The sequence below is a fragment of the Pseudochaenichthys georgianus genome, unplaced genomic scaffold (genome assembly GCF_902827115.2).
Source record: "Pseudochaenichthys georgianus unplaced genomic scaffold, fPseGeo1.2 scaffold_1596_arrow_ctg1, whole genome shotgun sequence".
Classification (NCBI taxonomy): domain Eukaryota; kingdom Metazoa; phylum Chordata; class Actinopteri; order Perciformes; family Channichthyidae; genus Pseudochaenichthys; species Pseudochaenichthys georgianus.
The window spans coordinates 12,284-24,523 of record NW_027262421.1 but is presented as its reverse complement, the minus strand read 5'-3'; the positions used below and the strand labels follow the sequence as shown (position 1 = coordinate 24,523).

The following is a 12,240-nucleotide window of genomic DNA, read 5'->3' as shown; positions in this document are numbered from 1 at the left end:
ATGTCGCACAGGTTTCACACATATAAGAGTTTTATTGTAAATATTCATAAAAATGGTTATCAACAAGTCCAACTTGTAGAATAATGTGTAAATCCATGCAAATCATGATCAACCAAGATCTCCCAAAATTGCATACTTTGACTTTCAAAGCCTTCATTTAAACTTAAAAATTGTGCACATAACATCAATGAAGTAATACATATAGTGGTTACCAACCTTTGAGAAAAACTGAGAAAAATGTCGACCAGGTTACTTTGTCATTTTAGCCATAAGCATGAGTGGAGGTTGATTGGATTTATCATGAAACGTATTCATCAAAAAAGTTTTGGACAAATTAAAATGTTGACCTGAGGATCAAACCGTTGTTTAGATATTTCACCCATAACCACAAATATCAACCTTCTTGTGGCAGTAGAAAAAAAGTCAGGCGATCGTGAAATGAAAGTAATTTGGATTTGTTGTCTGGCGGCCTGACTCTTAACTAGATTTTGATGTCACAGTTGTGACAAGTGAAAACCTCAACAGGCAGGGGGGGTAGATTCAAAGTCAGGGGATTCCTCCTCTGGCAACCACGAATGTCAACTATCCAAAGTGGTGAATTGACTGACATTGCCATCACTGAAGCCGAACATTTTTAGTGATTCCAGAAATATATATATTTCCAAACCCCTTGGTTGGAATACATTTGATCTAGAGATCCCAAACTGTAAAGCTATTACTTATTATCTATAGACAAGGTGGTGAAAAGTTACAAATATAGGATTCTAAGATCTTATCATATGAAATGAAATTCAGCTTTTTCCCCCCTCTTTGTATATCGTCACCATTTACATCTAGGGATTACTTTTATAAAAAAGCACTGACTGCTTTTGAATACTTCACCACCCACAGGAGGTCACTTTTAAGCATTGAGGTCCAGAGAATGCCTGAGTGCATTTTCTATTGTTGCATCTTTTGTATCCTTCAGGAAGGATCATGTGAACAGAGGCCTGATGTACCTGAATATTCTCAAACAACCCAAAATCAAGAGCTTTTTGAGAGAGAAGAAAAGGCAGTTCAGTTATGATTCAGTAACAAATATGACATATTTGCAAGCGATTGTTGTGGTCCTGAATGAAACAAGAAACAGATATGACTTGAATGTTAGTAATAATCAAATTAATGTCATAAAGATAAACAGATAAAGATAATCAGCATAACCTGAACAACTCAGTTCAGGTTATGCTGCTCCAAAGACAGTGTATGCCGGTCCTCTGGGAACCACCATAAAATACCACATGCTTAAGAATAATAGTATCCATGTTAACAAAATGTTAACATGTAAAGAATAAAATGTGCATTAATTTCTTCAAATTAAATAACAGCAATTGATTTATATACAAACAAAAATGCTCAACTGCCAAAGACTCTTAACTTCCAAAACTTACATACAAATTCTCAAATGTTCTCCTTTATTAGACAATTTATGGTCTTTAAGTCACTAAATGTCTATCAATAAGTTATATATCAGTCAACTCTTAACACCAGACATCCTCCAGGTCTGTTCACAACAGTTTTTGTTTTTATATTTTCCATATAGTTTCAATTGGAGTAATCATCGAATGTGCTTCAGTATCAAAATTATTCATCATTAGATACATATAAATAATGTTTTATTTCAAATATAATTTATTTAAACTCTGAAACATGCTGTAGATTATACAAAAATACTTTGTGTGTCTCATAGATTAAGAATTGCAATAGCCTTGTGTCGACAATGATTATTAATGTAAAAAATAGAGGGCATATTAAACAATGGGCCTCTTGGCAAAGACATAAAACACAGTTCGATCTCAAAAAATGTATATAGTGCATCATTTATCACTTTTCTCTCAAGCTTCCCCTTTTCATTATCAACACAAATATTTTTAGCACTTTCTTATACTGGCAAGGTATATACATATCTTTGTTTTCAGACGTTAATGTGCAAATGAGTTCTGTTAACACCTGCATAACTCAACCCAACTCGGACCCCAGTAGGCCCATTTGGTAATCCAGCTAGTGTAAACAATCTTTTAACGGAATCAGAAAACAATCTTATGTGATCTAGTCATAATCCTATGTTATCATTATTCTATGCGACTATTTCCTCACAGATTGTGTCTTTGAGGTAAGAAGCTTCTATGAACACATGAAGTGTGCTAATGCAGATGTGCTGCCGACGTTACACATGACTTTGTTAGCACCGTTTCTGTGTTTTGGTCGTGCCCTTCAGGACAATGTGAGGTATTCCAACAGCCCATCTATCGCAGGGCCAGTACTGCAGTACCGGCAGAGAGTACGGGATCTCATAGCTGGCATCAAGGTAAGCTATCAGGGTGGTGCCATAGGCCACTGCTATCACTATCAGAATGTGCCTGCAGGAAACAGATAATGAAGATCAATACACACGAGCATGCATTAAGAAAAAAAAAAAACAATCCTTTATCTTAGAAATAATGTTGGCATACTACTTAATTGTATTCATTAAACTTAATTTGCTGAGTGGATAATGTCCTCAGATAACTTTATACAGTGAATAATTAGCTACATTTACACCAAACAATGAATTAGCAGTGTTCATTAAAGCGACATGTGCATTTTGTGTCCAACATCTAAGGTAACACTGTAGTTTTATGAAGGGTTTAGGGAAGGTGGTGGCTTAATAAAATGTGAAATACAGGTATATCTGCTTTAAGTCACTGTTGATTTTTTCAAATATTAAAATTTGAAAAGAATCTTTTTTTGTTTAATTAAAGATATTGTCAGTATGTTTTTTGCAGATGTGTTTTTGGTCGTAAATGTTCAGGTGGTGGTACGTTTTTTACTGAATGTATTTGCAAAGGAAACATTTCAAAATAAAATAAAGTTAAGGAAAGGAAAGCACAAGAAAAGAAGACAAGTAAGCCAGGACTTACCAGATACCGTGCAGGTAGCAGAAATTCAGAGTCTGCCAAAAGCTGCATCCAAAGCGGTCACTAATCCAGCAGGAGACAGCGAGCACCCACAGAGCCACCGACACCTTGCAGAGACGCAAAGCCTTCTGGTCAGTGCAGCTGAGGGAGAGATAACACTGGTTATCATAACAAATCAACGCTGCATCCAAACCAGTGACAGATGCTTAAAAAGCACCACAGTTTACATACCATTTCATCTCAACAGCCAGCATGTAAACCATATGAATGCCAAAGCAGTTTAAAACGTAGGCGTTGGCTGTAGGTTTGACAAAGGATGACAGCGTGGAGACGATAGTAATCACCAGGACAAGGTTTGAAAATGTGGACCTGTGAATGAACAGACAGAGAACACACACAAGTTGCATGTCAAAGGTTTAAATGGTTAAATAATTAGCGTATCTTCAAGTGAAGTTCTGCATAAACGACAACTCTTATGCGCTGCTGTTGATAAAAAAAACACCCGAATTTTAGCTTCAGAAATGACTTACAGCAGAAATATGTTCAAATTCCTCTGCACAACTATCCAAAATATTTAAAATTAAAAGGTTCTGTTTCCTTAAAGCTGCAATAAGTGATTTTTGGGGTTAGGGGGTGTGAACATAAACTTGCCATATCAACAATTTCAAAGTTTGTTTGGTTACCTTGTTAACAAACTGTTACTTATTTACACACCCAGTAGTTAAGGGTCTGGTTATCATAAGACCAATATTTGCTTTGTTTTGGTCTCTTCTAACTCCAGAGGGAACTATCTGGTTCACCGGCCACTCAATCTTCCACTTTGTTCACCGGCTAGTTGCTAGCTTTGCATATCTGTTGTTTGGTGTCGAGAAGGTATACTGTACAATGAGTATTTAGAGCTTTTTCACTGAAACAGCTGCCTGCTTTACAGAGAAAGTGGCAAAAGGTGCCCTCTGACCACTGGTACCTCTGTGACTGTTTCTGGTGGGATCGTTTAGTTATCTTTCATTCAGGAGGACTAACCCATGACTTTGAAAAACTGGACATTCTCGAAACAGGTCTGTGCGATTCTTTTCATATGCTCATCAAAATGTCAGTCATCTTTCTCTACCTTGTTGTGAAATATTTACACAGGTTGGGTGGAGCTTTTTTTCTCTACAATAGCAAGAGTCCCGATATGTCACTTTCAGGTGCAGACTGCAGCTCCACATTGTTTCTTTGTGACTCCAGTTGATGCTGTCAAACAGGCTGCACGACAGTACAGGTTGTGTTTCACAGTGGCGTGCCTCATAAACGAACTCTCATTGTTTTTTTTTGTCTTATTAAAGGATTATTCAGCTTTGTGTCTGTGAGTCCATAGTAACACATGGAGATGAATAAAGACAGAAACAAAGACCTTTGACCAACTTGTGTGTTGTTTGGAAATTGCTGTACGGTTGCTTTACCTGTCTTTAATAAAAAAAGGGAAGAGTCTGCGGGGGAACCAGACAACATATACCATCGCCAACACCCACAGGATGGACAGCTCATCCAACATCTGGCCAACGAAACTAAGAGTCATGTGGAAGTACGCCGAGAAGAGCCCTGCAGAAAAGACGAATACAAAATTACTAAAGGGGGAAACAGAGACATATAATGACATAGTCAAACATTTTCAAAAGTAGTCTTTGATCATTTGAACCACTGTTTCATAAGATAAGTCTTAAAATAATAGGACAGGAAAGAACAAAAAACTGCATTTAGGTACAAACAATTCTTACAAACTATCCTGACATTTCTATTGTTTATTTGTAATGACTGGTCATTTTACTTCACATGCCAGTAGAGTTGCAACTAACATTTCTTTTCATTAACAATAAGTAACGGTTTGGTTTGTTCCATAAAATTGTCAAAAAGCCACTATGACAAAATCTCCCTTTCTACATTTTGTCCCAGAGTATAATTGTTGTCTAACCAACAGTCTATTCCCTGAGTTTCTAACACAATGTATCTAAAATGGAGAAAGAGACACATATATTATAAAATAAAGGAAATGAAGAGTAACTGACCTACAAATATCATCATGGTCCAGACCATGTGAATCGCCAGGTTCCTCTCTTTGGCATAAGGGTGCAGAAGATAGAGCATGATGGGAGATATAATGAAGAAGAAAAAGCTGCTAATCTGCAGGGGAAATATAAAATGAATGAATCAGCAAAAACAATGAATCAACTAACCAACTCATTCATATCAGACATTGATTTCCTATTTAAGAAAGGACAAATATTATGACTATGTTATTATTACTAGCTTGATTATAGATATTCTTCTGAGAACTTCAACAATGTATTGACATAAATGCTGCATCTTTGTGATATACTGTACTTACAGTGTTGAAGTACTCCACTATATGTTCGGACTGTTTGTAGTTGTCTTCACACCAGTCGATTTCTGAACTTTCATAGGAGAAAACTCCTGCCATCTTTTCACTGGAGCAGAAACCTGTCAGACAGAGAGAACGTGAACAATACAGACCCATAATAATAATAATATAATAATTCATTACATTTGTATTTAGAGCGCTTGCAGTGTTACATACATTAATGTCAGTTGTTCCCTCAGCAGATAAAGTGAGCCTATCTCAGGGAGACTGCTGTCAGTGTTTGTATAGTGGTTTATGGAAATCAGTTTCCAGAGTTGTATTTTGTATTCAAAAGGGCAATGGTACTCTTTTTCAGAACGTTTAAGATAATCGTTTATGATAGTCCTTTAAATGTTCATGAAAAAAAGAGAAATCGCAACACTTTCTGATAATTTAATTAAATACAATGTAGTCCAAAACCACATTTAACCTATTATTAATTAATTATAAACAATGTATTTGCCACATTTCTGAAAATGTCATTATAAACTCTGTAAATATAACTTTGCTGTTGTATTTTATTATAGTATACGGTGTCCCTAATTAACAGAGCACAAAGTAAACAGAGGTTGACTTTTGTTGGATTATAGTTATGTCATCAAAGATGCATTATTATAGGTTTACAAGGACACAACAAACTCACTACTAATCACCATATATGCACTCTCAGTCACTACAGGAACAACAACAGGAATATTCTAGTGATTTATTGTGAAAGGTGCACTGTCACACCTGTTCTAGTGATAACCAGCTAGATAAAAGTAAGTTCTTAGTTTAAAAAAAAGGTAACTTATATCGTAATTATCATAGAGTATTGGATCTTACCTCCCATGTTGCCGTCTCAGCCTGCAGTCCGTCGATGTTGCTCTGCTCCAGGTGGATCAACAGGTGCATCGAAAAGCTCCCGAGCCTGTTGTACGAGACCGTGACGTCACTGATAAGCACGCTGAACGGGTTCACATCGCTGGGCAAAGATGCTCCCGAGGTAGGGTGACCAGGTCCCAACAAACCAAATGTGGGACAAGGAGGATGTTTGTGTGGCACAATGTGGGACACCTTCTGAATAGCCCCCCCCCCCCCCCCTCCGGGGAAAAAAAATCTCTATTGCTATTCTGTTTCATTTGGTTTATTCAACAGCATCCAATAGACAATGACAGAAAGTGAAGTCAAAATGCAGTAACAATTTCGTATCTCTTAATAAAGAAAAGTAAACTAAGGCTAACCAAGGCAGCAGGCATTATTCACTTCAAGTGTTTAGAAATGCATCTTCCTAATTCAACTAGTGTATTACCTGTCAAATTAGGCACAACATAAATTAATAGATAAAATAAAACAATAAGTACAAATCAAAACTGGCTAGGAGGGAACAAAAACATAATACATAAAATAAAATAGCTTTCAGTTTTGTCCATCACAGCAACAACAGGTTGCCCACAGTGTGTGGGCTATGTTGTCACCAAGAACCACTGGTGTCTTTAACTCTGTCAAACAACTCTCCAAAGAGGCAGGGGAAAGCACATCTGTTATTATGGACGCTGCTTTTGTACGACCACATGACATTTTCTTTACTATCTCAGAGTCTGGAAAAATGGTCGGCGCTAGCTTGTCACAGTCACAGTCATTTGACCGGTATGGTTGGGAGTGTTGCACTGTGGTAAACACTGGTTATTTCTGCTGCTGTTACCTTGTCTGAGTGGCCATCGTTTTTTGGTTTGAGTAGGAATGTCTCCATAGAGTGGGATGTCTCTTTATGAGCGATACGTTTCTTGTGATAATCGCATTCTCGGTGTCTTTTACGTCGTATTCAACGCCATGTGAAATTGAAAAATTACTCTTGCAAAGATTGCAAACAACTCTCTGAGAGTCGCCCTGCACTGGCTTCACCCACGGGTAAGTGTCTTCCCAGTCTTTGTTGTATTTGCATCTTCTTTTCTTCTTAGCTGTAGTTTCAGTTTCCTCCATTTCCCATAACCTGCTGCCTCGCCTGCGTTATTGACTGACTTTCGTTGTTGTTGTTGTTTGGCGGGGGCCGCGGGGGGGTGTGTGTGAGTGAGTTACTCTCATTGGTTAACACTTGACCAGCACCCGCCGTGTGTTACAGTTTGATTGACAGCAAACACACCCCCGTGATGATAGCCTTCCCTGCTTTCTCAACAGCTATTGGATCAATCTGATTTTTAAGAAAAGCGTTTTTGCCAATCAAAATGAAATATGCGGCACATCGTCTCAATAGAGAGGCGAAGTCACGTCCATCTACTTCCGGCCCATGGGACCCCGGAAGCGAAACATTTACATTGACTTCAATGGAGAGAGAAAACGTATCTTTTGATCCGTTTGTGCCACGAACTACACATATGTTTGTCAATCTTAAACAATAAGTTCCATGTCAAAAAAGTCACATTTGTCGTAAACTGTTGAAATATAAGACTATGAAAAATACGCGACTACAAAGACTACAAATCCCAAATCCCATTCTGGCTCACGTAAGTGATGTCACAGGCGATAATGCTCCAAGTGGTTGCGACTCGTAATTAAAGCGAAGAAAAGAAGAAGATCTCATAACTGATTTATTCCCTCCAATGTTAAAGACATTAATATATGAGTAACAGGTCAGTGTAAACACAAGCTTCTGTCAATTATGGATCATTCAAACTATTTATATAAAAATAAAGTTCTAAAACAAGTATTCGGTATATTCCTTGATAGCTTTTGGAGAAGGTTGTTTTTAAGTTTACTAAAATCTATCGTTTCAACTGTTTCACTTTATAAAAAGGAACAGGTGAGTAGAGCATTATTGAGTTTCTTATTCTGTCAGTAAATTATCCAAATGAAATGTTTATCATTATTTTAGTCAACCCTAACAAATTGATTGTACCTTTTTAATAATGACCTTACATGGTCGCCAAAGTTAAATTAACTTCAGAAAATCAAATCAATTCATTTCTCCAACAGTCAACTATTTTCATAAAGAATAAATATATTTTTCAAAGTCAACTTTATTGTCAATCTTACTCAGTTTGTGTTTATAGACCAGAGATCAAAAAGACTTTTAAATCAAATAAAAATTATACAATTACAGATATGTATACAAATATATATATATATATATATATCCTATATACACCATCATGTATAATGATGGTGGACACTTCACTGTCTGGATGGCAGCTTGCTGGTCTCTGCTCAGTCGCATTGAGGCAAGAATTGCCTCAAGCCCCCGACCCCCATGCCCCTTCATCAGCTCCGGCACGGTGACAATGGCCTGATGTTGAGGCCGCGGCTCTGGCTCAGGTGACAAAAGCATGCCATGCCACACTGTGCGCCCCTCAGTGCAGACCTGAACCAGTCTACATCCTGATTGGCGATGTCTCTGGCGATTGTGTATGTCTCCTCTCACTGTTGGTAAAGTTGAGACACCGGCTGGACTACTTTGGAAGTGCCAGGCTTCCTCCACTGGCACTCAACATCTGTGGAGCTGATCTGCCAATGCTGCAGCGTGGCTGCATTTGTACATCCCCCGTGCACAATCACAGACAGCGCTCTGCATCGCGCCATCGTCTCCATGCAGATCTGTACAAATAAAGTAAGTACCATGTTTGTTAGCATGCTATAATAGATTGAATGAGCAATAATACAAGGATGGTCCGGATCTGGGGTGGGAGGGGTTATTTCCCATAGTTTTTGTCCTCTTGTCTGATTGTTGTTATGTTTGTTTTTTCTGTATTTTTTGTATTGTGTGTTGTACTGGTTGTGATTGTACATTGTATTTTCTAAATGTGTATGAATACATTTTTGAAAAACATTTGATCAACAATAAAAAGGATGTGGTCAGGATCTAGACTCAGTGTGTAGTTTATTAATTAATCAATGCTCTCTACATAGGAAAACACATACCAGTGTACCCGAGGGAGTCACACACAGCTGTGCCTAGATAACCAAAACCCTTGAATCTACACACAGCAAATAAACTCAAATGACACAACGAGATGTAAAAGGAGATCACACATACAGTATAGTCGATATAAACTGGCTGCTTCAATCTGAAGAGCAACTAAAACAAAACACGGGAGTGTACCTTGTTCTTGTGAACACTAATGTAATCCACAGCATACACAGAGACCACAAAGTTCTTAAGGAGAAAACTAGTTACTAAAACAAAACACGTTAGTGTACCTTGTTAGCTAATGTTAGCTAGCTGACATTAACGTTACACATTGCACTCATATTACTCACCGAAACCTTGTAAAGCCGGTCCCGCTGCTCTTACAGAACCGACTAACTCCCCTTTCGTGTATGTCCAGCTCTCAACGTGTCCAGACTTGTAGTGATGTTCACCTCGTTTTATACTTTTATTCTCATTCTGAAAGAAACAGGTGAAATTTGCTAACGTGACGGCCGTCTTTGTGATGATGTATTGTGCGAGACCAGAGACCTGTAGTTCACTGAGCGGTTTCACACAAAAAAATGTGTAACTTCACAGTTTTACGACACATTTTTATAATATGTCTGGAATGGGTTCGCTTTGTTACCTCATTTAAAATGTTGGCATTTAATGGAAAAACTGTTATTATGACAACTAAGACAATATTTGTTGATAGCTCTCATCAAGTGAGGTAAAAAGTATTTTACAGAAATCTCGAGTATTCGAGTGATTTAACAGCCAGGGGCGGTTCTAGGGGGGGGGGGGCAACAGGGGCCAGTGCCCCCGTAACACTGACCAAAGGACTATAACTTACATTTACTAAAACAAATACCTTTACGAGACCCCAGTAAATACCAATTACTGTATTTTATGTTTATTTTACACAATTACAAGTGTCTTTTTAAACCGCTTTTATTGTGCCCCTCTCATTAAATAACTGGCCCCAGCCTGGCCACCCCAGTAAAATTCATTTAATTGTTACATGTCAGGAATCTAATATTTTTATATCATAAACATAAACGAGTGATATGGAACAGACTGATCACAGCAACAGAGGCCTGTACTACAAGCCGGATTTTCGCTTAGCGAACTAACTTCAAGGAAAACTCTGGGTTTCCGGTCTACGACACTGGGTTCTCTTCTTACCGGACTAGATCATGGATGTATAATAAGACTGGATACAGCGTGGGAGGCGGCGTCTCATTCTTTCCTATGAGAGCTGCTCATTGGCGCATGATGACAAAATGGCCCAACTTCTGAGAGAGCAAAACGTCAGATTACCCAGCATGCCTAGCTTTCAGAGCAGAAGAACCCATATGTGCGCACACAGAGCATGCGCCCCTTAAGCCCCGCCCCCCGAGCTCCACTCTCGGCTCAGTAGAATGAATGGAGACAGAAAATAAATCTAGATTCGGCTTTTAGTGCATTTTACAACTTTAAGGACCTAGTGATTCTAATAAGGGCTATAAAATAGTTCATACTGGGTATTTAGTTTTTAAAAAGTATCCGCTGCTTTAAAGACGTCTCTTTCCCCGTGTTAGTCAATGGGGAAAAGTCTTTGCGGGCCCAGTGACGTCACGGACTGATATGGAAATTGTAGTAGGCCTACCACCGTTGGACACAACGAATATTTTCCGGCGCACTTCCTGGGGGCTTGGGCTAGACCTCCATGGTAACTTATGCTGAACGGCTAACCTGAGGCCTGTACTACGAAGCCGGATTTCGCTTAGCGAGCTAACCTCAGGGAAACTCTGGGTTTTCCGGTCCTACGACGCTGGTTCACTTCTTAGCGGGCTAGATCTCCATGGTAACTGAGTGGCTAGCCGATTCCGGAGCAGGATAGGTTCCAGGATAAGAGATCAACTCAGTGAAAGCACCGCCTGCTGACCAATCAGAGCAGAGTTTTAAAGCGATCAAGTTATATTACAGGAGAAAGGAAATACAGAAAAACTGCCGTTGCAGGAAAGACGGCCGGCAAAAATCAACTGACTGTGTGAACGTGAAAATTAATAGAATATCACCTCCCATCTTCAGAGCAATCTGACTATATAACATTAGCGTTAAGAAAGCTTACTTAAATATCGGCCACAACATAAGTAACCGGATCAGAGTACATTAAGTACAGTCCGCGGCATATCACTTCATAATGTATAATATATTTTATTATCTGAGTCAGCTGAGCCGTATCTGGCCGTGCACACTCACAGTGTCACATACTGTATGCAGAAGTATTATTTTAAGCAACACATAAGTTGACGAAACACTCGAGTCAAATGTAATTGAAGTCAGATCGTGTTTTAGACGGGGCAGTGATATCATAAACCTGTTAATGTACGCATTCAAACACGTGTTCTGTTCCCAGCTGTGTTCACCTTGCAGGTGCAGCTCTGTGGCTTTGATCCTGATCAAGTGTTTAAGTCATGGATGTTTAAAGTTTAACTTCTTCCTATTTGACTAGTATTAAAGTTCACTTTTCATTCAGGAAGTATGACGCTGCACTGTCAGTACGCTTCTCCATGTTTGTGATTGGTCGAATGCTCCAAATACCACCCCTTTCATGTGAACGCGCACCTAACTAGATAGGACACGGCTGGCTTGAGCGATCCACTTGATAACCAGCGTCGTAGTACAGCTTAGCGAGAGCGCGTATGTTTTGGATTAGGCCAACCGGCTAACTCAAACATATCCAGGTTAGGTTGAACCAGCTTCGTAGTACAGACCCCTGGTCTGGGAGCAGTAGCTGTCTCAATTCAAGATTCAAAGGTTTATTAACATATACACAACTACGGTGTCGTTATGAAATGTTTGAAAATCTTAGATCGCAGGTTCCTCAACAGTGCAATAACAAGACATCAGAAGAAAGACTTATGTGGGATGAAACTGTCCCTGGGTTCTGGTGGTGTTAGTCCTGATGCAGCAGACAGAACAGTTTGTGGCTGGGGTGATGGGGGTCTTTGATAACCCTGAGGGCTTTCTTCCTGAGC

At 38.9% G+C, this 12,240-nt stretch overlaps 1 protein-coding gene across 1 annotated transcript; it reads right to left on the bottom strand.

Moving 5' to 3' along the window:
- Positions 1-1,932: 1,932 nt before the first annotated feature.
- LOC117441245 (alkaline ceramidase 1-like) lies at positions 1,933-5,415 on the bottom strand. Its single transcript, XM_034077447.2, has 6 exons — positions 5,302-5,415; positions 4,982-5,096; positions 4,379-4,517; positions 3,165-3,302; positions 2,937-3,074; positions 1,933-2,396 (listed from the first exon to the last, which is right to left on the bottom strand). Exons 1-6 carry the CDS (start codon positions 5,392-5,394, stop codon positions 2,219-2,221), a joined length of 801 nt encoding a protein of 266 aa, XP_033933338.1. The 5' UTR covers positions 5,395-5,415; the 3' UTR covers positions 1,933-2,218.
- Between the last annotated feature and the right edge of the window lie 6,825 nt (positions 5,416-12,240).

Bases quoted from the DNA above. Each gene is read 5' to 3' on its own strand.
- LOC117441245 (XM_034077447.2), bottom strand. From the start codon at position 5,394: ATGGCAGGAGTTTTCTCCTATGAAAGTTCAGAAATCGACTGGTGTGAA. The intron at 5,097-5,301 runs GTAAGTACAGTA...TTTCCCCTGCAG, and splicing joins TAGTGGAGTACTTCAACACT to ATTAGCAGCTTTTTCTTCTT. The intron at 3,075-3,164 runs GTATGTAAACTG...TCTCTCCCTCAG, and splicing joins CTGGCTGTTGAGATGAAATG to CTGCACTGACCAGAAGGCTT.